The sequence below is a fragment of the Lepidochelys kempii genome, chromosome 2, assembly GCF_965140265.1.
Source record: "Lepidochelys kempii isolate rLepKem1 chromosome 2, rLepKem1.hap2, whole genome shotgun sequence".
NCBI lineage: Eukaryota > Metazoa > Chordata > Testudines > Cheloniidae > Lepidochelys > Lepidochelys kempii.
The window spans coordinates 258,357,738-258,382,829 of NC_133257.1; the positions used below are offsets into that span (position 1 = coordinate 258,357,738).

The 25,092-nt window shown below is 41.2% G+C and overlaps 2 protein-coding genes across 8 annotated transcripts in view; one reads left to right on the forward strand and one right to left on the reverse strand.

Moving 5' to 3' along the window:
- The window catches only part of ACAA1 (acetyl-CoA acyltransferase 1), a 41,407-nt gene extending 38,607 nt beyond the window's left edge, over positions 1 to 2,800 (forward strand). Inside the window, exons 11-12 of one of the 2 annotated variants that reach the window (XM_073334721.1) lie at positions 262 to 407; positions 1,179 to 2,800. In XM_073334721.1, coding sequence (XP_073190822.1) covers positions 262 to 407; positions 1,179 to 1,254 — 222 coding nt within the window. In that variant the 3' untranslated portion in view covers positions 1,255 to 2,800. The remainder of the gene's footprint in view (positions 1 to 261; positions 408 to 1,178) is intronic. The other variant, XM_073334722.1, reaches the window with a different exon arrangement.
- A 1,472-nt stretch (positions 2,801 to 4,272) lies between these two features.
- The window catches only part of DLEC1 (DLEC1 cilia and flagella associated protein), a 53,700-nt gene continuing 32,880 nt past the window's right edge, over positions 4,273 to 25,092 (reverse strand). For 4 of the 6 annotated variants that reach the window (XM_073334708.1, XM_073334706.1, XM_073334709.1 and 1 more), the window contains 18 exons: positions 24,750 to 24,903; positions 20,799 to 20,909; positions 19,549 to 19,679; positions 18,644 to 18,832; positions 18,033 to 18,100; positions 15,208 to 15,359; positions 14,219 to 14,334; positions 13,373 to 13,443; positions 12,865 to 13,082; positions 11,430 to 11,582; positions 11,151 to 11,273; positions 10,332 to 10,426; positions 10,144 to 10,228; positions 9,342 to 9,536; positions 8,229 to 8,390; positions 6,675 to 6,828; positions 5,987 to 6,107; positions 4,273 to 4,530 (listed from right to left, as the gene is read on the reverse strand). In XM_073334708.1, the coding sequence (XP_073190809.1) occupies positions 4,407 to 4,530; positions 5,987 to 6,107; positions 6,675 to 6,828; positions 8,229 to 8,390; positions 9,342 to 9,536; positions 10,144 to 10,228; positions 10,332 to 10,426; positions 11,151 to 11,273; positions 11,430 to 11,582; positions 12,865 to 13,082; positions 13,373 to 13,443; positions 14,219 to 14,334; positions 15,208 to 15,359; positions 18,033 to 18,100; positions 18,644 to 18,832; positions 19,549 to 19,679; positions 20,799 to 20,909; positions 24,750 to 24,903 (2,422 nt within the window). In that variant the 3' untranslated portion in view covers positions 4,273 to 4,406. Of the gene's footprint in view, positions 4,531 to 5,916; positions 6,108 to 6,674; positions 6,829 to 8,228; positions 8,391 to 9,341; positions 9,537 to 10,143; positions 10,229 to 10,331; positions 10,427 to 11,150; positions 11,274 to 11,429; positions 11,583 to 12,864; positions 13,083 to 13,372; positions 13,444 to 14,218; positions 14,335 to 15,207; positions 15,360 to 18,032; positions 18,101 to 18,643; positions 18,833 to 19,548; positions 19,680 to 20,798; positions 20,910 to 24,749; positions 24,904 to 25,092 lie in introns of all 6 variants that reach the window. The other 2 variants (XR_012157651.1, XM_073334707.1) reach the window with 2 other exon arrangements.

A 25,092-nucleotide genomic window follows, 5' to 3' on the forward strand; every position in this document is an offset into this window, starting at 1 on the left:
GTAAACCTCTGACTGCCAGAAGCTGGGACTGGAGAACAGTGTGGATCATTTGATAGATTGCCCTGTTCTGCTCATTCCCTCTGAAGCGTCTGGCATTGGACACTGTCAGAAGACAGGATACTGGGCTATATGGACCATTGGTCTGCCCCAGTCTGGCCATTCTTGTGGCAATCCAGGCTGTTCCCCAGTATAGGATACATGCTGAGAACTGACACATAACGTGATTAATTTCACAAGGACATTCTTGGTATGTCTTTCTAGGTTGTGTATTGTGTTGAGAAACTGGGGATCCCAAAGGAGAAGGTCAACCCCCTTGGAGGAGCTATAGCATTGGGTCACCCACTAGGCTGTACTGGGGCTCGTCAAGTTGTCACTTTGCTCAATGAACTGAAGCGAAGGGGAAAACGGTGAGCATTTAAAATAATGTGGTAAATGGTGGTTTCTGTAAAGTATCTACAAGGTAATGGTCAAAGCTTGTGATGTCCCTTCCTTAAAATGGAGCATTCATGTTTCTGCCATAGCCTGGAGGACAGTAGGAGATGGCAGGATATTATCGCTAAACAAATTGAGTAAGAGCGACTCAGGTATCTTCAGAGTAGAGAAACTTAGTTTAGAGTTTCCTGGTGGATTTACACACACCGTATTTCCCCACAAATTCTGATGAACAGCATGAGAGTTTCATTGTACACCTGGAGTAGATCATAGCTGAGCATTCTGAAGAGTAGTAGAGGGAGGCAGTGTGGTGGTTTTCTTATGGCAGTATTCTGAACTGATCCCATCCCTTCGTCTCAGAGGGTGAGTTTCTTCTTCAACACGACCTCAATCAAAGCAGAGTCCTAAAGCTCACCCCCTCTATAACCCACGTCCCCAGTTAATTTATCTTCTTTGATCGCTGAGGGGCACAGTTCTTACAGTGTGCCACTCCTGGGAGAGTGGATATATCTGTGATGCCATGGGGCATAGAAGAGTTGGCTGAAAGGAAACTTGTATAAGGAATCTCTCTTTCCCACTTTAGGGAAATAGGCACCAGAGACTGTTCCTGAATTAGAATCTTTTTGTATCTAAGCCAACCTTTAGGTTTGTGGGCAGTATAAGTTAACTTTATTCACTGATTTTTTTCAGGCAATCTAGAACCAGGGTTGTTGTTTCTAACCACACACTAACTTGTTTTGTTCCAGAGCGTATGGTGTGGTATCCATGTGCATTGGAACTGGTATGGGAGCTGCAGCAGTATTTGAATACCCAGGGAAGTGAATTCCATTGTACAAGAGAAGCACCGCATCTGACTCTTCATTTTCCAATGATGATGAATAATTTGCACTGTAAAAATGCAAGTGGGTTCAGGAATTTGTTTAATGGAACTTAAAGGGTATAAATGTCTGTGCACTGTATACTGAAATACTTCGGGGTGGGAGGAAATGAGCTTGGTGGCTGCCTCAAAGCTAAGGTATGCTAATGCCAGGGGACATAGATGAGCTCAGTTCAGTCAGTTTTGATCTTAAAAATAGAGGCCTCAATTCACATGCATATTAGTAATCCCACTGGAGTCAATGGTACTCATAGGTAAAATTACTCGTGTGGAACCAGGGGATCAGGGCTGTAATTCAGAAAGATGAAGTTCATGTGGATCTTGGTTTTTTTAATGACAGATGTTAAGGTACAGTTGCATAGGCAACTGAATGTTGATGCACATGGAGCAATTTTTCCAACACACGACATACGTAGATTTTTTACTACCTAACGATAATGTTTTTAAGGGATCATCCTAGGGTGATTGATTAAATCAGCAGCAACAATGAAAATGTTTTTTTAAAGTGGTTAAGCCCTGGTATTTCAACAACAGCCTGAGTGATTACATTCAGGTTATAACGATCCTTTATGGCTCATCTAATTTGTCCACTTGCCCAGTATGTGTGGTGGTTTTGTTGTTTTTTTATTAAAAAACTCCCATGTTTTTCTGTTAAACAAATTTGGGCAGAGTAGATGGAATTGTATGCAAGTTTGTCCATTCACGAATAAGATTTCTCTTGTAAATGAGAGGAGTGAAATAAAAGGCAGAGAAGGGCTGAGCAGGCTATGCAAACTAGTAATTGTAAAATAAAAGCTGACCATTCCATCCTTAACTTTATAGCGTTTTTACTTAATGTTAGCTTGTTTTGTGACTTCTACAAAAATCAGCCTTTTTTCTGAATTAACATTTAATAAAAGCTTATTTTGTATCTCACTACCCTAATATAGGACTGATTTTGCCCCCCCCCTTTTTTTTTCTGTTAACTCTACATGAATATCAGTAGCATTCTCCCTGAATCAGTATGGTTTTATTACCAGTGCAAAGACATACTTTTTGTATTGTACAACCATTTCGCTTCTTCAGTAGCAAGCTAATATACTTTGGTCACATTAGGCGTAGAGTTGGAGATAACCTTGAGACAGTTATTATGGAAGGAATGGTGGAGGGTTATCGTAGTAGGGATGACCAGAGAGGAAATGGATGGTGTGGGGCAGATCACCGGAAGGTTAGCTGCTAGAAGTTAGTGATAGATTGTGAAGGCTTCCAAAATTTCTGCTGTGATGTCACTGGTATTCAGACATGAATAAATGGATTTAGTTACTACCTTCAAAAGACCATTTAAACTCCTAATGCTAACTATTTTAAAAGGAAATGTACTTATTGTCATCTGACAAGCTGAAAAGTTGTGTCCTGTTTCTTTGTTATGCACTTAACATAATTGGGTACTTGAATGTAATTGCTATGTTCTAAAAATCGGGATCAGTAATTAAAGGCCACAGTTAAAGATGGGCTGATTTTTTATATTCTTTCCCTACGAATGGGGAAAAAACCCACTAAACTAGTCACACTTATTCAAGTGGTATGTGAGCAGCATGCTAGAGTTCCAAGGCAGAAGTCTGAGGTAGGGCTGCAAAGTGAGATGCTGAAATCAGAGGGACAGGGAGGCCTCCAGTTCCTATCTCTGGAAAAATTAGACTGTTTTGATTTAGATGAGTTACTACAGAGAGAATTCTTTCCCAGGTGTCTGGCTGGTGGTCTTGCTGACATACTCATAGTTCAACTGATCACCATGTTTTGGGTCAGGAAGGAATTTTCTTCCAGGTCAGATTGGCAGAGACCCTGGGGCGTGGGTGAAGGGGGTTGCCTTCTTCTGCAGCATAGGGAAGGGGCCACTTTCTGGTTTACACTAGAGTAAATGGTGGCTTCTCCATAACTTGAAGTCTTTCACTCATTAGTAGAGGACTTCAGTAGCTCAGCCAGGGGTTATGGGTCTATTACAGTAGGGTGTGGGTGAGGTTCTGTGACCTGTGATATGCAGGAGGTCAGCCTAGATGATCGCAATCAGCCCTTCTGGCCTTAAAGTCTGTGAGTCTATGAGATGCCTCACTTTGCATGCCCACATTTGAAAATTCTGGCCCAGGCTTTTATGGATACAGGGGATTGACTGGTTGAACAAATCTGTCTGACGCTTGCTAAAACTACTTCTGTTTCTGCTCTTTGCTAGCAAAGATTCCTCACACACTGTCTGCAAAATACTTCTGTTGCAGGATGAGGGTGGGAAACTGTTATGCTCTCAGAAATGGGAACATCAGAGTGACTTTCAGTTTTGTTGGTATTACTGTAAACAGGAAAGTGTGAGTAGGTGGGAACCAAGGGAGCGCAAGAACATGAAGTGGGGTGGAATCCCCCTTCTATAGTTGCAGGGGTAGGGGACCATGACCAACTCCCAGACACTTACTACTTAAAAAATACCAACCTAAATGTTTAAAGGTGCCTAAGGGATATAGATACCCAGCTCCCATTGACTTTTATATTCCAAGGCACTGAAAGAAACTGAGGCAGTCAGAATGATGGTCTTGTTCGCTATTTCTAAGTCTCTAGTTTGCACCTAACTATTATTATGTGGAATTAATGGCTGACTTTCCACGATATGCATCTGAGGAAGTGAGCTGTAGCTCACGAAAGCTTATGCTCTAATAAATTGGTTAGTCTCTAAGGTGCCACAAGTACTCCTTTTCTTTTTTTAAACCAAGGAGCAAACTAAACTGTTACAGGAGCCTCCTTCTACAAAGCAGGGCAATTTTAAAAGAACTGTGAAACAGATACCTTGGAAGTATCAATGGGCATATGCCAATAAAAGGTAACTATAAAATTCAACACATACTAAACACCTGTTGAATGGGATTTGTCCAGTAGACAATTATCCTAGTTCAGTAAAATTCTTTGTTATACACTACTTGGAATTTATTTTAAAACTACAATTTTTATTTAAATCTTAAGTACATGAAAATATGGGCAATGTAGTTTAAATAGTGGCATTCAGTATACATATGTAACTTCTAGTGACTTCAATAGCCAAGAATGTGATCTTGACACCTAATCTATACCATCTCTCTTATATTAAGCGGAGATCTTCATATTTCTCATCATAAGATCCTCTGCCTCTGATCTGTAGTTTGCAGGGCTTTTCTCCCAGCATTCCAGAAACAGTCACTGTAGTTTCATATTGCACATTACTCCTAAAATACAAAGGGAGAAGACATTCAGTTAGTTTGCCATTCTACTACGTGCAAGAATACAGCACAGTTCTATAAGGGGGCTGGGAGGGGGAGAATGATGCTGTTCTCTGACATTTGTTGTGCTGGCCAGCTATCTGATACTGCGGAAGTTAACTTTGCTTTCCTTATGGGTGAGTTTTGACTACTGTAGCCTGGCCCAGTTTCATGTACCATCACATCACATGTAGTAACTGGGTACCAGTATGCTTTTTAACAGTGTCTTACCTAATGGTATATATGATGTTGAATGTGTTAATGTGGTGTTTGGAAGGAAAGCTTCAATGTTCTTTTTGTTGTGTAGTTGTATTTTTATAAATATCTAAATGACAGGTATTATTGTGATGGCAGGGAATGACGCTGAGCTTTCTCCAGGGGACAGCTATTGTCCTATGGAAAAGGCAGGTTAGATGAGAAAATTTTCCCATTGGTTCTAATAGGGCAGGAGGCAGTCAACTGAATGTTAGCTTTAGGCAAACATTTACAGTAAGTGTAGTTTTGGTTAACTTGTGACGTGTGAATTCTAGATCTAGAGCAGGAGTCGCCAACCTTCAGCAAGTGGCCCGTCAGGGTAGTCCACTAGTGGGCCACGAGACATTTTGTTTACGTTGGCAGTCCACAGGCATGGCCCCTTGCAGCTCCCCGTGGCCGCAATTCGCCATTCCTGGCTAGTTCAGCGTGTAGAGACAGTGTGGTAAGCTTCTTAGTGTGACTTCACAGAATACTATGTGGAACAGCAAGGGTTCAACTTTCCTGAGCACTTGTTGGGCACCATGGGCAGGATATGAGCCCTATGATAAGGAATTTAAAATCTAAGGAGACAACCAGAGGGCTCGGACATTGGCCATGCACAGCAGTTTGTAGTACCAGCACAGAAACAGTAGCTGTAAGAGCTTCATCTCAGCGGGGTGCCTCTGAACTCTAATGATAAACTCATGGTAATATTTCCAAAACGTCATTGCCTAAGGTTTGCATGAAAAAGCATGTACCTTGATTTGGGCATTTACTGTACCCTGACTCTTGTGTGCATGCTGTGGAAATGTATGGGCAAATGGGAATTAAGATGTCTAAATCCCCTTTGTCCGGGTACATGCAGGAACTGCGCAGTACAGCCATGTTAAAATGCATTCCCATGTGTAAATGGGCCTCTATTGACTGAATATGTCTCAATAATTCAGCTACATAATGGCTGATAATTTTAGCAGAAGCATTTGTTCTTGGATTATGAGGGAAGCAAAACCACTTTTATTCTCTTCTCATAGACAACACTGTAGCCCAGAGAACTGGGCAGCTGTTTGGTGGAGGCACACACTGTGGTAACAGTTAATTTCTGTTTTAACTACTCCTTACACCATAGCAGTCTGCAAGGCCGTTCTTAGTCAACTCCAAAGACAGCAAAACTTCTGTTCTCTTACTCTACCTTGCGGTAAAACTGATCTTTAAAGCTGCTTTGGTGGGTAAGCTGCCTTCAGGTGCCTCAAGAATTCCGTGAGTGGGGCAGATGGAAAATACTGCCATGCTCTTATGCTCTTCCTGTTGGTCTGCAGCAAAGTATGAAAATATCAATTGACATGATATAAGAGCCTTGTGTATAACACAGTATTCATGCAAGTAAACAAAACATCTCCTGACTTGCCAATGAAAAAGTGTCTGGTATTGTCACATTTGACTTGTCTACATTTTCATTTGCAGGGCAAGCTGGGGTAGTGGGAGTTGTAAATGGCAAAATAAAATGGTCTAGTCCTGCTCCCACTGAAATAAACGGGCATTTTACATGAACCTCATTAGAAGCAAGCTCAGGCTGAAGTCAATGGGAGTTCCTGGTGCTCACTTCCTCTTAGGATCAGGCCTTAAGTTAGAAAAGAGAGATCAATAAATATGGTGGGTCTGATTCTATTCTCTGGTGTACATCTGAAGTAATTACTGAAGTCAGCGAAGAAACATTGGAGTAAAAATAGTGAGATCAGAACCTGACCTGCTTCTTACTGAATGGTTGTCATCATGTCGTATGTATTGACTAGATGTGTGTGCTCATCTTACTAAAACAGAACACAAAGTGTTAGCCTAGCCTCTTATAACAAAGGGAATCTATTGCACAGGCTTAATACCCAGTAAAGCAGTCCAGTAACTTCTGCATCTGCTCCTGTTTAACAGGAAGACATCTTCTGTCCTAGTTTGGTCTACAAAGCAGGTCTCAAAAGCAACTGTCTCACAAGAGAGCTCCAATAGTGGGACAGTAAGGTATGCAGTCACTGGCACGAGCTGGAAGAATACAAGAGAGGAAGGGAGTTAAAAAAAACAACAATCCATAACTTTGTCCAAAAAGTAACAAGCACTGAAGTCTTTAAACCACGATTTGAGGACTTCAGTAGCTCAGACATAAGTTAGGGGTTTCTTACAGGAGTGGGTGGGTGAGGTTCTGTGGCCTGCGTTGTGCCAGAGATGATCATAATGGTCCCTTCTGACCTTAAAATCTATGATTCTGTGATTATTTAGGGCAAGCCCACACTTAAAACACTGCATTGGCACAGCTGTGCTACTGTAGCGCTTTAATGAAGATGCTTTAAGCTGCCAGGAGAGAGCTCGTCTGTCAGCAGAGTTAATCCACCTCCTGAGAGATGGTAGCTATGTCGGTGGCAGAAGCTCTTCTGCTGACATAACGCTGTATACAAGGGGGATTAGGTTGCTATAACTACGTTGCTCTGTGATGTGGATTTTTCACACCCCTGAATGACGTAATTATACCAGTATAGGTCTAGTGTAGACCAGACCTTAGTTTCTCAGATGTTGGCTTAGGCAAGAGAAGAGAGATTACACTCTATAGTTCAGACTTTGTTTAAGCCTGTGGCCTATTACGACAGTTAAGGGTGCTGTGTTGCTTTTTCAGGGAGGTTTTCAGAACAGCAACGTTATATGTCCTCAGCAAGGTAATGTTCATTGTACATTCTGATGTATGAAGACACAGACATTCTAGTTTCTCTTCCTTCTTTAGAGCTGTATCTGGCACATAGTTGCAAATTGTTTTTTTACACAGGCTGTCTACAGTTATTATTATGTTGTCCATATCTTAGATACCACAGTGAGCAAAACTTTAGAAATACCTTGAATGAAAAAATTCTGCACAGCACTGAAACTGCTGATTTTATAGCCTTCAGTCTGGAAGAGGTCAGTTTCAAACTGTGGGGGCTGTGATCATATCCCATCCCATCCCATCCCATCAGCTAAGCAGCCACAAGAGACCTCCAAGGAATATTGCTGCAGGAGGTGATGCTGGTAACTCAGTCCCTAGCACTCTCGCTGAGTCAGTACTGAGCAAATGCCTCAGCATGGTGTCAAGGGGCAAAGTCTCATGGGAGGGTGCTGTCTTTTGGCTGAAATCTAGGCCTTCCTATTGTACAATCAAAGAACCTATGGGACTTTGAATTAGGCCGCCACACTGAGATTAACCGTCTGTTATCCTGAGAGTCCCCTGCAGTTTCAGTTGAAAGCTATTACTTTTGTGCAGTGCTGCTGTTCATTATTGGTTAGTTGGCATACTTTACCCTAGAAGCAGCTGCATTTCAGTGGTGGGTAAGTTATGAAAAATAACTGATCATTCTGTATTAAAGGTCCATCATGAACATAAGTTTTTAGAGTTACTTTTGTTCTTCAGTGCTTGTTACCTGGGTCGTTCTGTTACTGTATTCAATAACCAGATTTTGACTGAATTCCACTTTCCTGTCTCCATTCTCAAACTGGAGCACTTTGATTCCTGAGAGCAGCTGGTCAGCTGGCAGATTCTGATATGTAAGTAACTCCAGAGTTGTGTGAAATGACACTTTCACCTGGGGGGAAATTCAGATGAAAATGTGTGAAGTAACTGTAGGAAATCCACAGCTCTGCCCCAGAGCGCAGATTTCCATCATAACCCAAAAGAATCATGCCAGTGCCCAAAATCCCATGGGATCCTGTACAACAAGGCAAAGGTTTAAAAAAAATCTTGACATTTTTTTCAAAATCCAGAACTATTTCCTAAAGGCGAGTGCAGTGAAACAGAGGGCGAAAGGTGAACTGTAATGCTTTAAAATATGAGGAGAAAAACCCGCAAGTTGAAGATTGTGAATTCTCCAGATTCTCCTCTCCCTAATTGCACTTTTACAGAAGTAATTCTATTGACTTCCGTGGAGTTGTTAGTTTTGCTGTCAGAATCAAGCCCCGTGTGCCCATGTTGAAGTGTAGTTATTTCATTCTTTGCTGAGTGACTATTCCCTGACACCAACAGATACACCTAAAATGAAACAGGATTCTTCTGCCTTCCCCTGTCATCTAACATAGGAGTTAGCAGATGGGAAGCTCAGGCCTTGAAAGGAAGAGTGGAAAGCCAAATATTTTCTTTTACATTGTAAATACATCTATCATTATGATATTCTGATACTGATTTAGTGCTTCCTGCAAAGTGACTTCAGTGGGACATTGCCAATAAGAAAAGCATAACAAGCACCATTGTACAATTATGTTTTTCCTTCCTCCCCAAAGCTTTGCAGTTCACCTAGGCCATGTTTGTATACTAATTACTAAGGGCTTGTCTACATGGAGGATTAATCTGCACTAGAGAGGTGTAAATTCTAGTGGGTACCAGAGTGGACACCAGTCCCTGCTGAAATAGTACTGCATGCCAGCAGGGTCCATGTGGGCCAGTTAGTGTGCAATAGAATTGACACCCCTTTAGTGCGGACTAATGCACTGGGTTGACAAGCCTTAAACTGTCCTGGCCCGAGGGGCTTTTTTGAACCTACCAGCACATTTTGCTGTGGATGAAGTAGAAATTGCTTCCCTTGCTCCTCCCTGTCGCTGTGGGATGTTTTCAGGCTCCTGTTGGGGTCGATACTGGACACAGCGAAGGGCACAGATAGAAGGATCCTGAAGTGCAGGGGAGCCTCTGTGGAATTGGTGAGTTTCAGGTTGTGAGTAAGGACTGAATCTGTCAAAACCTGAAGGAGAATGTATTTATTAAACTACTTTCAATCTGAATTCCCTCCAGAGGCTTGAAGGCTATCTAGTCTCTCGAGCCATTCCATAGCATCTGAGATTTGGAGGATCCTTCCCCAAACCACTTTCTTTTTTCTCGGTGTGGGTGCTTCAGAATCTCTTGATTAAAATGTAAAATAAAGATATAATAAAAGGTTTAAAAACAAAATTTGATAGAACTTTGTGAATCACCAAAATTCACAGACATGCTGGGAGCTAAATCACCTTCATTCTGCTCCAGAATCTTTTAAAATCTGAAAATGAATAATTGTTTTGATACTTAAAAGATCACTACGGTAAATTAACCTAACACAGAATAGCCGTCTTCCTGAAATAACATCTCCCTTCTTGACTTACAGGTAATTATACTCTAGTCTCCTCTGGCCTAGTTTGTAGTCTACCAAAAAAAATAAAGGTATTGCGTTGTGGGTAAACAATTTAACACTGCATCACCAGGACGTGGTCAGTAAAACATTATTTTACAGCAATGTGAGTGTTGCCATGAATGATCTTAACAGCTGAGCAGTATATTTAAATACACCTTAATACAGTAATATGTTAGATACTCACTCCAGAAAGGGGTTGATTTGGTATGAGATCACTTGCCATGGAATGAAACACCATTCCTCCATCATGATCCATTTCTATAGTTAACCTGAACGTAAGGAATCACAGGCTGTTAGAACCCTTTCCTTAGTCTCTGATTTCATTTAGTTGTTTACTGTAAGTTTATGACCTGTCGGAGCTGTTGTACTCACAAAGCAGGCTTTACAGAAGCTTGCAAGTCCATTCGGAACGGTGCAACTCCATAGCCATATGAACGAGTCACCTTGCCAGGTATCCCTTGTGCAAGCTGATAAGAAAAGGAAGAATACATGAGGATCAAACTAATGTGTCAAAGCTGAAGCACTAACTTCAATCTGAGAGGGTGTTTCTCAAAGCTGTCAGCCATAGATGAACTCTGGCAGTGTTTGGCCTATTCTTTGTAGTAAATTATGCTACCTCTATAAAAATTCTGTGAATAGCAGAATCTGAGCTATATTTGCATTTTGAATGCAAACAAAAATTCTTAATAAATTAGGTGAAAGCCTCTCATTAATATGGGGGCAACTCATATGTTCTAAAATTTTATAAAATTTCTTTACTAAATATTTTATTATAGTTAATAACACTTTGTGCTTCACAGCTGAGGATCTCAAAGTTCTTTACAAACATTATTTAAGCTTTGCAGCAGCCTGTAACTTGTACTCCAACTTCACCAGGGAAGAGTCTGATAGAAGATAGGTGACTTGTCCAAATTCACACAGTGAATGAGAGGGAGAGCTGGGAATAGCACTCAGGAGTCTAAGTCCTAATTCCCTGTTCCCTTATTAAAAACGGTTTTAGTATAAATTAGCTGTGTGTGCAGTTATTAGCTAATCAGTAGCAGAAATCACCATTCACCACCTGCTCCCCATGTTGTAAGGAATAAATAATAAAATAGCTTCACTGTTACTGATCAGCATTCAGCGCAGAAAGAAGCAAACAGAAGTGACAATACCACTTAGCTAAATACTTAGCTGTGCTAGTACATTTACCTTGCTGTCTAGACTCATGAAACCCAATGCAAACCCCTCACATTCCGTTTTGTTAATGAGCTTTGGTAACGTGAGTGGAGTGAAGGAAATATGGATGGAGGCACTGCCACCTGCAGGAACAACCTGGAATCAAAATATTATACAGGCATTTAGCTAAAGCAAATGAGCAGTTTTGCATTATGGAGGCACCTTAACAGATCTACATCTAAGGTTGCATTGAGCTTTGCAGTTAAAGCATACATAAAAATCATACAAGGACACATAAGAGCCACAGCTTACGATTTGTGTAGGAGTTATACAGTAGGGATAGTCGGAAGGAAACCCTTCATGAGCTTGTACAAGGACAGAGATTATTTTCTTTTGATTATTTACTGGTCTCCAGACTTCAGAATCACTCCTTCCTTTCTCTTCCTTGTTGTCTACATCTGACTCCTACAGGTACGAAAGGGTAAGGAATGTTACATATTCAGCACAGGACTATGGGAAGGCAGAACCATCATTCTCAAAACAAAAGGAGAGAGCAAAAATAGCTAATATCATTTTGTCTCACTTTCCAGCATAAACCCTGGTTTCTCCCATTAAACACTGTGACTCGGGGTAACTCCTGCGGACGCTGGATGCCCTGACCTCCCACTGAAATCAATGGAAGGTCAGGTACCCCAATGCTGTTCAGATGACAGCAAGACTGAGCCTTAGGAGTGTCTTGCTCATCATGCAAAGCAGCATTCCAGCCCATGGCTTCCTAGATTAATGTTTTCAAAACAAAAAATAGTGTTGGTTTAATACCGATACATAGATTCTAAGAACAGAAATTACCATTATGATCATCTAGTCTGACCTCCTGTATAACACAGGCCAGAGAACTTCTCCAAAATAATTCCTAGGGTAGATCACTTAGAAAAACATCCCATCCTGATTGATTTTAAAATGGTCAGTGATGCAGGATCCACCATGACCCTTGATAAATTGTTAACAATTTTTAATTACTCTTACCATTAAAAATTTATTAATTTCCAGTCTGATTTTGTCTAGCTTCATCTTCCAGCCATTGGATCATGTTATATCTTTCTCTGCTAGACTGAAGTGCCACTTATTTAATATTTGCTCCCCATGTAGGTACTTATAGTCTAATCAAGTCACCCCTTAACCTCTTTTAAAAAAATGACACATTAGCTCCCTTCCAATCTTCTGGAACTTCCCCTGTGGCCTCCACAACATCCTCTGGCAAGGAGTTCCACAGGTTGACTGTGCCTTGTGTGAAGAAATACTTCCTTTTGTTTGTTTTAAACCTGCTGCCTATTAATTTCATTTGGTGACCCCCTAGTTCTTCTGTTACGAGAAGGAGTAAATAACACTTCCATATTTACTTTCTATACACCTGTCATGATTTTATAGACCTCTATTATATCCCCCTTAATCATCTCTTTTCCAAGCTGAAAAGTTCCAGTCTTATTCATCTCTCCTCATATGGAAGCTGTTATATACTTCTAACCATTGTTGTTGCCCTTTTCTGCACCTTTCAAATTGCAGTGTATCTTTTGAAATGGGGCAGCCACATCTGCCCGCAGCATTCAAAATATGGATGTAGCATGGATTTATACAGAGGCAGTATGATATTTTCTGTCTTATCATCCAGCCCTTTCCTAATGATTCCCAGCATTCTGTTCGCTTTTCTGATAATGGGGTTTAGAAAACCAGGCTGCCATGACCTTACATCATCTGTCACGAAGGAGGCTGGAGAAATGGTGTCTGGGCTGCTTGGAATTTTATCCCAGTTTAACACAATTTCAGTCTCTGAGGCGCTCGCAGTTGACTCAATCTCATTCTCCTCTACGTTCTTCATAGGAAAGTGAGGGCCATAAAACAGCAAGAGGTCCACCAGCTTCTCATGATCTTTTTCTTGATTGTAAGTTTTCCAGTCCATGCGAATGTCTGAATGAAAAAGGAAAGAACTATTAATCTTAGTCAGGCCAACAATAACATAGCTTTTTTGGCCCTTGAGAAAAAGTGGACTAGTTTGACAATGGCACACGGACGCCAAGCGCACTTAAGTGGAAGTTTTTTACTCTCAGGACCAGTCAGGGATTCCTCAAAGATCAGAAGAGCGTAAATGTGACTTAAACCCATCTTCGCCTGTCACTGGTCTTGCACTAGACACAGTCTAGCCAGGTCCAAGGATCCCAGCCTAGCTCGTATATCTTAGAATATGAAACCAGCCTTACCACAGGGAGTGGGGTTGTTGAGTCTGATGCAGCGGGTGACAGTATCCCCACCAGAGACATGAGCACCAAACCTGGAAAGGAGGAATAAGTTAATATTACAATGTGCAATTGTTAAGTCAACTCCTAAGAATTTTTCTTTTAAATGAGTCATTAACAAAGTGGAAACAGATCAGCTTAAAGAGTTACTGTTGGCAGTTTGTTGTATTGGAAACCAGATAATCTACAGTAAATCTAGGAAACAAAGTTATTTTGTACATTCAGATTACATTCCATTATCCATTCCCTCCATATTCTGATGACATAGTTGTCTCAAACTCGTGTGTGTGAGCAAATGTGCTTATGAAAGATGGTGGATAAAGAAGTCAATAGAAGCGTTGGAGTGGCAGAGGCTACCTCCTCAGTGACAGGAGTAGCAGGACTTTTTCCACCATTGGTACTGGCATGCCAGTGATCTCTGTCCATGCTGGCCCTGAATCAATTGAGCCTGGAATGACTGAAATTCAATCAGTATTAAACCCCGAGAAAACAGTCTGGAAGAATGGTTGGTAGCATGGTTGATGAAGGATTTAGGAGATGTTGTATATGGAAACAGGGCATTTTACAGTCATGCTAGGAAACACAAACAAAGCGGTAAGCTAAACTTATCTACATCAGATAAGGCCTTAGTGTAATGTTTGACTGTCTAAACAAAATAAAGCACACACTGTATTTTGACAAATATACCATTGAACATTGTCTGCCTTCTTACTGAACAACAGCAAATGACCAAAAATGAACACTGTAGGCATAGTCTAATGGCATTTGAAACGTCTGACGTCCTTACAAACAGCATTTGGGGGGCTATACCTGATTATTGGTATCTTTGTTTGGTGTTCAGTCTGGGGTCCTGTCATCTGCAAGAAGATTGGGCAACCTTTCACAGTCATTTGCATAGGAATTAATGTAGGCCGTAAGTCTCCCACCTAAGAAAAAACAATGCATCTTGGCAATTAGAATTAAATGCTACCTTAGAACGTGGGTTACTAAATTATATCATAGCCTTTGAGCCAAATGGATTTTCAGTTTTTTTTAACTCTCTCTTTTAAAGGACATTAGTGAAGCAAGAGATCTAATGAGGACTCTTGTCACCAGAAAAGTCCTGTACCTAATCTATTGGTCATTCTGCTTAATGCCTTTCTAAGGCTATGGCTACACTACGAGGCTTTTAGCAACACGGTTTTGCCGCTACAGCCGTGCCGCTAAAAGGCACGCCATGTAGCTGCTGTTTGTCAGCAAGAGAGAGCTCTCCTGCTGACAAAAAACTTCCAGCCCCCACGAGATGCAGTGGCTTTGTCGGCAGAAGAGCGCCCCCTGGTGACAAAGTGCTGTTCACAACAGTGCTTTTTGTCGGTAAAACATTCGGGGTGTGTGTGTGTGGTTTTTTAACACCCCGGAATGACAAAAGTTTTGCCGACAAAGTGCCAGTGTAGACAAAGCCTAAGAGCCCTTCCACCAGGCACAACAGCACAACATATTGGGTTGGTGGAGCCGAGTAGCGACTGTTACAACTGGATTTTGTAGATGGAACAAAACTATGTTGTGGAACTCTGTTACAGCCTTCTGAAAAAAAAGGCCTTCGACATGTGGCCAAAACCAGATCCATACATTTTAACAGGAGAGGACAATTGTCAACTAAACCTTGTCAGAAGAAACAGTCTAGAAAAAGCTACTCTGAATCTTTATTGAAATCCTGACAAGCAGAAGAATGTGTTTTAGCAAAGAGGAATTTGGGGAAAGACAATTGGCCCCAAACTGACCATGCAGATTTGGTTATCAGAAGAAAAAGCCTCACCTACCCTACAGATGAGATCATCATGGTACTCTCCCCACATGTTGTTATAAGCTGTTATTTCTATAATTAGCTGCTGGAAGGCTTTCAGAGTTCCTGTGGAAGGTTGGGCATGGAAAGCCACTCCTCTCCCATGAGACAGTAATGCCAGCATAAATGCTGAAAGAATAGAAGAGCATTTGATAAGATTTCTAGGAAATGGAATAAGGTTTGTTTTTCAAACAAAATACATGTTCAGATCATCAGCTGGTATTAATCAGGGTAGTTCCACTGGCTTCAGTGAAGCTATGCCTATTTACAAAGTTGAGAATTCAGCCTCTAGAATAGTTTCCCAAACTTTTCCTATTGTATACCCCCTTCCAGAGCTGCCAGCAGTCCACATACCCCCTTCCAGATCTACCAGCTGCCCATGTACCCCTACCCTTCTTATCACTGATACTTTGTGTGTTCTTCTTAACACTATTTGTCTTTAGCCATCTGTCTGTATTTCACTGTTATATACGGATATAGGTATAGTGCAATGTATACAACCGAAAAAAACCCTAAGTTCTGAGCTCAGATAGACTAGACTGGACAGTTGCTGGGCAACTGAACCTGCGCTGTACAGTGATTGGAGGTGAGGGCTCTGTACGTCAGCATCTCTGTGTATTTGTGTTCTCACTGGTACATCTTGAAGTAAATTAACTACCGTACTTTATATAACAAATTCCCACAGAATTTTAAAGCTTCGTCTGAGTAGCCTATTATGAAAATGCAATAAATAAAATAATAAATAAAATCCACCATTACACAATTTCTCCTGCATACCCCCCAGTGGTGTCTCACATACCCCAGGGGTACATGTACCACAGTTTGGGAACCACTGCTCTAGAATCAAATCATTTTCACTCCAGCTTCCTATTCAGTGGTTCTCAATCTGTTTTTATATTACGGATCACTTGTTAAGACAAAGATTCTTCCAAGGACAACCTCCCCTGCCAGCCTCCTAGTTCTGCACTTTTCTGTCACAAATGTAATGCTTGATTACATGAAAAAGCAATATTGGTAAGATGAAAGTAAATTGACTCCAATGGGATTGGAGTGACTGATTGGTTAACTTCGTGATCTATGCTATTTATTTATTTCTAGATGTCTGCTAGCCCTCTAGTTGTGGTAGCGTCTGGAAATCTAAACATCTAACAAACACCTGACTAAGATATTTAGCAAGCACTCCAGATGTAGATAAGGACTTGTTTGTTTACTTGATCAAAAAAATGTCCCAGAAACCCCAAGACGGTCCTGACTGGATAATACGTGGCAGGAGGCATCACTTCTTGAAAACAGAGATGCTCTGCTATTGACATAGATGCAGCTCCATGGACCACGTGGAAGTGCATCACAGGATACAACGTGAGAACTAATGTTAGGCATTTACTTCTGGGGAAATTCTGCGCCAAAAAATTAAAAATTATGCAAAATTCTGCATATTTTATTTGTCAAAATAAAACAATATAATCACACCAGTTTCCATTATTTTTGGTACTTTATTTCAAAATTCCTGTCAGTCAGTCAGTATGTCTGTAACAATACAGACAATGAAAAAGATTCAGGAAATGTTTTTTGACAAATAGATTCCTTACTAGGCATATAAATACAGAACTCTGAGTAATTAATTTAAACGACAATACAGACCCTATTTCCCACACCCCTCAGAAGCAGGGCAAAGGCTTGGGGGAGTCAGAGGTACCAGAGGAGCTGAGGAAAAAAGGATCCTGGGAGTGTACCTGGAGGGTTGTTGGTGGGAGAAATATGAAACAGGGTTTTTTGGGGGAGGAAGGGCAGGATTGTTAGGCAGTTGGGGCCTCTCCCCCAGACAGACCCTGGCTGACTCCTAGCCTCTCCCATTCAGTCAGGCACATCTATCCCTGTCCCCACGTGGTCCTGCGCCTGTCTGTCCTGCCCCACTAGCCCTGAGTCTGTGATGCCCCCACCAGCCCCGTGTGCCCCTCGCTGCCTGTCCACCCGTATCCCCTGTCTTCTGTCTTGGCCCCACAGGCAGGGCGCTGCAAGGAACACAGTGTTTTCTCTTCCCTATAGCAGCAGGGGAGGGCCCCAGAGTGTCTGCTCTATTCTAGAGCCACAGCGGACCCTGGTGGGCAAAAGGTGTAACTGCAGCAACTTTCCGGCAGAAGTTATTCTCTGTGGCACATGAATTATGCGCATGCGCACTGGTACAGAATTCCCCTGGGAGTAGACCTTCTATTGCATCTTTTAAATTACGTTTTATTTGCTATTGGCTAGATTCTGATATCACTACTCACTCATAGCACCTTACTTTATAAGTAGTCTCAATGGCTACTTGTGAAGTAAGGTGCTCCTCTAGATGAATAAGGGTATCAGCGTCTGATTCTTTGTACTGGTATAATACCTTGCACAACGGAGCTGTGAACCTTCCTGATTAGGACCTCTGGGAGCTACTGCAATATAAATAATAAACAACAAAGGATCAAATCCTGTCTGGTCAGTCCATCCAACCCTACTAAAATCAATGAGGCTGCAGGGGATGGAAATCAGCTTGGAATTTGGCCTAATTTTTTTAAATTTTAGAGCTTGTAAAAAGGACCAGATTGACTGCCCTGGGGCCTGGACTCCTCTATCTACAGACTAGACACTGAATGCTGTGGGCAAGCCCCACAACGTCCACCAGTATGTTTCAGTCCTGTCCTGGAGGCCCAAACTCTAATATAAAGGGATTTCCATTTCCATTCAGCCCTCTTTCCATAAATGCTGTTGCTGAGTGTGCCAATTGTGAGGAGATATCTTTCTGGCCAATAAAAATAGCTTTTCTCATACCTGATTGTGCTCTCTTGGCTCCATGTCTTCTGGTATGTGCTGTTCTTTTCACCAGGCTGGCTGTGGAGCTTGTAAAAGGAAAAGACTCAATGATAAGTCTGTGAGCTGCACAAGTCTTTGCTAACTTTACAAGCTAGTTCAACCAAACTCCTAGATTGTGGGTAACTATTGCTCAAAGACAGACCTCCTAGAATCACCTGATAAATGAATTTTTAAAATAGCTTCTTTATATGTGAAGCCATTTAAATGCCAAGACACAAGTTCAGGATTCCGTAAGCCAGATCCTCAGCTGGTGTAAATCAGCATAGCTCCACTAATGTCAATAGTGCAATGCTATTTACACCAAATGAGAATCCTGCCCTTTGTGTTTCCTGCAAAAGTTGATGGCCTGCAACCATAGTACCTCAGCCAGAGGATTCATCATTTCTCATAAGCAAAGCAAAGACAACTCAAGAAACACCCAGTATTGCACGAAGTGGCATGGCAATAGGGGATTGTCCCCTCACACCAGTATACCTCCATTTCAATGAAATTATTCCAAATTTACACAGCAACATGAAAGGAAAATCAGGCCGAGAATCTGATTCATTAGCAAAAAAGGCACAACTTACAGACTGTTTCCTTGTTCCTCTGTGGTAACTGGACAGCTACTGAAATATTCAGCTTCTAGTGTGAATGGAGCATCGATTCCAGTATGATTGGTAAGTATTAGTTGGCGTGTTACTATGCTCTTCAATGCAACTTCAGATCCAAAGTCCAACAGAAGATCTTGAGGACTTCGTAACATTTGCTTCTCATCACTAAAGATAAAAGTGACGTCAGATATTAAAGCTAGCACTCCTCTTTCTTCATAGCATAGAAACAGTTTAGGCAGAGTTGAGATTTCCAACATAAGGCAATTTTGATGTCCCTTGTTAAAATGACCAGCTAGCCTAAGATTTATACCACCAGCATTTGCCAGTATTGGTTTCCCTCAATTATATTCCTGTAGGAATTTATTTCAGGTGTAGTGATTATGCTGATCTGCCAAATTAAAACTATTTCTGGCTCACCTGAAAAAAAGAAACAGCAAGGACTTAAAGTACATCCTGAAACAGAGTAGTCATGTTAGGTATCACAAGGATACAATTAAAAATACCAGGCAGACGTAGGCTTTGAAATTATCAAGGACAGTTGCATTTGTTACATACCAGATTTGGCAATGTGGCAGGAAAACTTCGAAACAGCCCAGGATATTTGATCTTAAATTGTATGGTATAGAACTCAATACTTTAATATCCATATCTGAGAGTTAAATTTACATATTTTAAACATTGCAGACAGTTACTTTGGCTTGTAAAGGTATGATGGGCATAGGATCCCCATCCCTTGGCTGGCAGCGAGAGGGCTAATTCTTTCACTCCAAGCAGAGAAAGCAAAGATATTCAATCAGAATATAGATGGACTATTACAGTGTATTAGATGTTAAAAACCAACAAACAAGTCTGGGTGATTATTTTATAACACCTTCATTTACCTGGTAACTTTACTGTCACAAGGTATCAAGTATGTGACATGCAGTCCCTTTACTTGGCCAGAAATGCCCATAAAAAGAGGTTCAATCATATCTTCTATGCTACAGCAGAGGGTAAGGTCATTCAGCTCATCCTAACAGGAGAAAGTCACATCTTCTTTGTAAATGGAGTCAAACATACAGACGAAAGATGTCATCATCAAAAATGTATTAGTAAAACAGGTAAAAATCTTACTGGATTAAAAAAACCAACAGAATTGCAGGGGAAGACTGAGAAGTTTTACAGGTTGCTTGTCATGGATTTCCTACCAAAACACTGCATCAGATTTGTTTGGTAGTAGATACCAAATTAAAAATTTGCTGATGTTACTGTATGTTTTGCATCAACATCAAATACTGTAAACCTAAAAATGCACCATTACTGATTTTTGCCACATTTTCTGGTAGAAGCCTGTCTTTTCAGTGCAGGACTGCTTGTGGAAATGGAGCTCATTGTCTGGACACATTAATTCTGACCTCCCTCCTTTAAGTTTTTCCAGGTAAGGAAGAGTTAGGATATGTCTACACTACAGATGCTACAGTGGCATAGTTATGGCGCTGCAGCTGCACAGCTGTAGCACCGTAGTGTAGACACTTGCTACAGTGACGGAAGGGGTTTTCCCATTTCTCTCAAGAGGATGAGAGGTGGTAGGCAGGTCGACAGAAGAATTTTTCTGTCAACCTAATGGTGTCTATAGCAGGGTTTAGGGTGACAATTATGTCTCTCGGAGGGGTGAATTTTTCACACCCCTGAGAAATGAGCTAGATTGACCTAAGTTTTAGGTGTAGCCAAGCCTTAGAATGAGAGAGAAAAATGGTGAGAATTAATGTAAGGAAGATGTTTTCAGGACCATAAAGTAAAATTTAATCAATTTAATATGTATTAAGAATAAAGGTCAATAATAGTTTTGTATATTACAAAAGCAGCATTAATCATTAAGTGTAAACAAAAGAGCATAGTAGAAAAAAAAATAAAACAAAGCAGCAAGCAAGCCGACTACAAAGTCAATTTAAGGTGCCTATAGTTTAAATCATATTATCTTCTGTCTTCAATCATGTTAGTCTATAAAGCATATCTGAAAGGCAGTTTGAGACAGATTTTATGCACAATTGCATTGTACTGTCCTTGCAAATACTGTTTTTGCCACATAGTCCTGAAATAAGAATCCCAGTGTTCTCTGTGCTATTAAAATTAGACCAGTTTTTAAACTTACCATAATATTAGCTGTTAGCTCTATACACAATTCTTTTTCTTCATGTGGGCCCAAAGTGCCACTTCTTGGGGAGACACTGGCAGAGCAGAAAGCTGACTGACTTCCGATAAGCTATCAAGTAGGATAAACACTTGAACATTCAGTTAACTGTGATGAAATCTACACCATTAAAAATTAATCTCCAAATTGGAAATGATTATCAGGATGAAGCAACACAGAGAATCTATATGTTTCAGGAAAATGATAGATCTGATATGTAGAGTCTGGACACGCTTTAATTCCACTACGTTAAGTTACTTAGATGCTTTTGTCCATTACTTTTTTTTTTTAATAGTAATTAGGGCTGTCAATTAATCACAGTTAATTCATGCAATTAACTCAATTTTTTTATCACAATTAATCGCACTTTTAAACAATAGAATACCAATTGAAATGTATTAAATATTTTTGGATATATTTCTACATTTTCAAATATATTAATTTAAATTACAACACAGAATACAAAGTGTACAGTGCTAACCTTATATTATTGTTTTTATTACAAATATTTGCACTGTAAAAATGATAAACAAAGAAATTGTATTTTTCAATTCACCTCACACATGTACTGAAGTGCAATCTCTTTATCGTGAAAGTGCAACTTACAAATAAAGGGTTTTTTTGTTACATAACTGCACTCAAACAACAAAACAATGTAAAGCTGTAGAGCCTACAAGTCCACTCAGTTCTACTTCTTGTTCAGCCAATCGCTAAGACAAACAAGTTTGTTTACATTTACGGGACATAATGTTTCCTGCTTATTTACAATGTCACCTTAAAGTGAGAACAGGCGTTTGCATGGCACTTTTGTAGCCGGCATTGCAAGGTATTTACGTGCCAGATGTGCTAAACATTCGTATGCCCCTTCATTCTTTGGTCACCATTCCAGAGGGCATGCTTCCATGCTGATGACTTTCGTTAAAAAAAAAAAAGCAAATTTGTGACTGAACTCCTTGGGGGAGAACTGTATGTCTCCTGCTCTGTTTTACCCACATTCTACCATATATTTCATGTTATAGCAATCTTGGATGATGACCCAGCACATGTTGTTCATTTTAAGAACACTTTCACTTCAGGTTTGACAAAATGCAAAGAAGGTTCCAATGTGAGATTTCTAAAGATAGCTACAGCACTCAACCCAAGGTTTAAGAATCTGAAGAGGGACGAGGTGTGGAGCATGCTTTCAGAAGTCTTAAAAGAGCAACACTCCGATGCGGAATCTACAGAACTGAACCACCAAAAAAGAAAATCAACCTTCTGCTGGTGGCATCTGACTGAGATGGTGAAAATGAATATGCGTCAGTCCGCATTGCTTTGGATTATTATCGAGCAGAACCCGTCATTGGCATGGACGCATGTCCTCTGGAAGGATAGTTGAAGCATGAAAGGACATTTTTAACGCATCTGGCATGTGAATATCTTGCAACGCTGGCTACAAACAGTGCCACACAAACACCTGTTGTCATTTTCAGGTGACACGTAAACAAGAAGTGGGCAGCATTATCTCCTGCACATGTAAACAAACCTGTTTGTTTGAGCGACTGGCTGAACAAGTAAGACTGAGTGGACTTGTAGGCTCTAACGTTTTACATTGTTTTATTTTTGAGTGCAGTTATTTTTTTTTACATAATTCTACATTTGTAAGTTCAGCTTTCATGATAAAGAGATTGCACTACATTATTTGTATTAGGTGAATTGAAAAATACTATTTCTTTTGTTTTTTTACTGTGCAAATATTTGTATATTTATAATAATAATGTAATATTATAATATATATAACAAAAATAATAATATAAAGTGAGCACTGTACACTTTGTATTCTGTGTGGTAATTGAAATCAATATATTTGAAAATATAGAAAACATCCAAAATATTTAAATGAATGCTCTTCTATTATTCTCGAACAATGCAATTAATCGTGATTAATTTTTGTAATCACTTGACAGCCCTAATAGTAATTATTATTATATGTACACTTTTCCCACACAAATCTGCCTCCAAAGCCCAAATGTGGTATAAAAGTCCAGAATGAGGGATTTCTCAGTTACCTCATAATATAATCACAGAATCATAAATTAATTCCAACAAATCAATGGAATTCCTGACACAGCACAATACGTTGTGTAACACGCAGGCTAAGTGTGTCCTGTCGCTTCTCTAGTGGCCAGTCAACATAGAGAATAAGATAGATCTACTGCTCCCAGTTAACAGAGTTACTCCTTTAGCTGAAGGGGAAAGGATTGTGCCTTAGTCCAGGGGTTCTCAACCCTTTTCCTGCTGAGGCCCCCCTCAACATGCTATAAAAACTCCAGGGCAAAGCGGGGGGTGGGAAGGGGACCCTTGGGCATAGGCATAGTTTGACTTCTATTTTGGGAGGTGAGGGCTGGTGGGGCTCGGGCCAGCTCCGCACAGGGGAGTCCAGGGAGGGAGCACCACCTCCACCCCGTGACTCACCTCAGCAGGCCACCTAGCCTGTCTGGGTTGTGGAGGACCGCAACCAAAAAATATAACTCAAAGGGGGGACTCAGCTCAAAAAGTTTGAAAACCACTCAGGGTGCAGGCAGGGGGGCACCTACGGGCTGTGTGCAGTGAGGGCTGTGGTTCAGGGTGCAGGGAGGGCATAGCTAGGGGCTGTGTGTGGGCAGGGAAGTAGCTCAGGGTGCAGGCAAGGGATAGCCCCGTGCCGCTCCTGGCTGGGGAAGGGGGATGCTGGCTTCAGCCCCGCACCGCTCCCAGCTTCAGCCCCACGTGCGGCTAGGGGCACCGGGTTTCAGCTGCGGGACCGTGCGGCCCCCCTGAAAGGGCTCACAGACTGCCAGGGGACCACAGACCCCTGGTTGAGTACCGCTGCTTTAGAGCAAGCGTTCCCAGATTTAATTCCTGCTGATGACCCAATCAAGGGGTGACTACACATAGGACACATCGCAGAAGTTATCTTATTATTATTTTTTATTATTTGTATTGTGATAGCAACTACAGAGCTCAGCCCCTATCTTGTGTCATAGAATCACAGAATTCAGAGTTGGAAGAGACCTCAGGAGATCATCTAGTCCAACCCCTTGCTCAAAGCAGGACCAATCCCCAACTAAATCATCCCAGCCAGGGCTTTGTCAAGCCTGACCTTGAAAACCTCTAAGGAAGGAGATTCAACCATCTCCCTAGGTAACCCATTCCAGTGCTTCACCACCCTCCGAGTGAAAAAGTTTTTCCTAACATCCAACCTAAACCTCCCCCGCTGCAACTTGAGACCATTACTCCTTGTTCTGTCATCTGGTACCACTGAGAACAGCCTAGATTCATCCTCTTTGGAACCCCCCCTTCAGGGAGTTGAAAGCAGCTATCAAATCCCACCTCATTCTTCTCTTCTGCAGACTAAACAATCCCAGTTTCCTCAGCCTTGCCTCATAAGTCATGTGCTCCAGCCCCTAATTATTTTTGTTGCCCTCCACTGGACTCTTTCCAATTTTTCCACATCCTTCTTGTAGTGTGGGGCCCAAAACTGGACACAGTACTCCAGATGAGGCCTCACCAATGTCGAATAGAGGGGAATAATCACTTCCCTCGATCTGCTGGCAATGCCCCTACTTATACAGCTCAAAATGCTGTTAGCCTTCTTGGCAATAAGGGCACACTGTCGACTCATATCCAGCTTCTCATCCACTGTAACCCCTAGGTCCTTTTCTGCAGAACTGCTGCCTAGTCATTTGGTCCCTAGTCTGTAGCAGTACATGGGATTCTTCTGTCCTAATTGCAGGACTCTGCACTTGTCCTTGTTGAACCTCATCAGATTTCTTTTGGCCCAATCCTCTATTTTGTCTAGGTCCCTCTGTATCCTATCCCTACCTCCCAGCGTATCTACCACTCCTCCCAGTTTAGTGTCACTACTAACTGTCACAGTAGAAAGTCACTTACCTCTTCCCAAAAGTATTTTGCTGGCAGCAGTGTCTGGTTAAAGAGTTTGACAGTAGCTTGTGCTGGAACTCCAATATAAATTTCACTGAACACCAAGTGACTAGACATCAGACATGCTTGGGGGGTCTGAACTTCAACAAAAACAGGAAGATGACTGGAAATAGACCCAGAAATGGCCCAGTTTTACTGTTGCGTAGTTAGTGAATTTACACAGACATTCTGGGAAGCATGAGGGTAGTGTTAATTTAGCAATATGTGTAATTGAGCAGCTTATTGATATATTATACTATTCTGAGTGCTGCAGGTGTGGGTCATTGTCCGTGGTGTTTCAGGAGACAAAAAT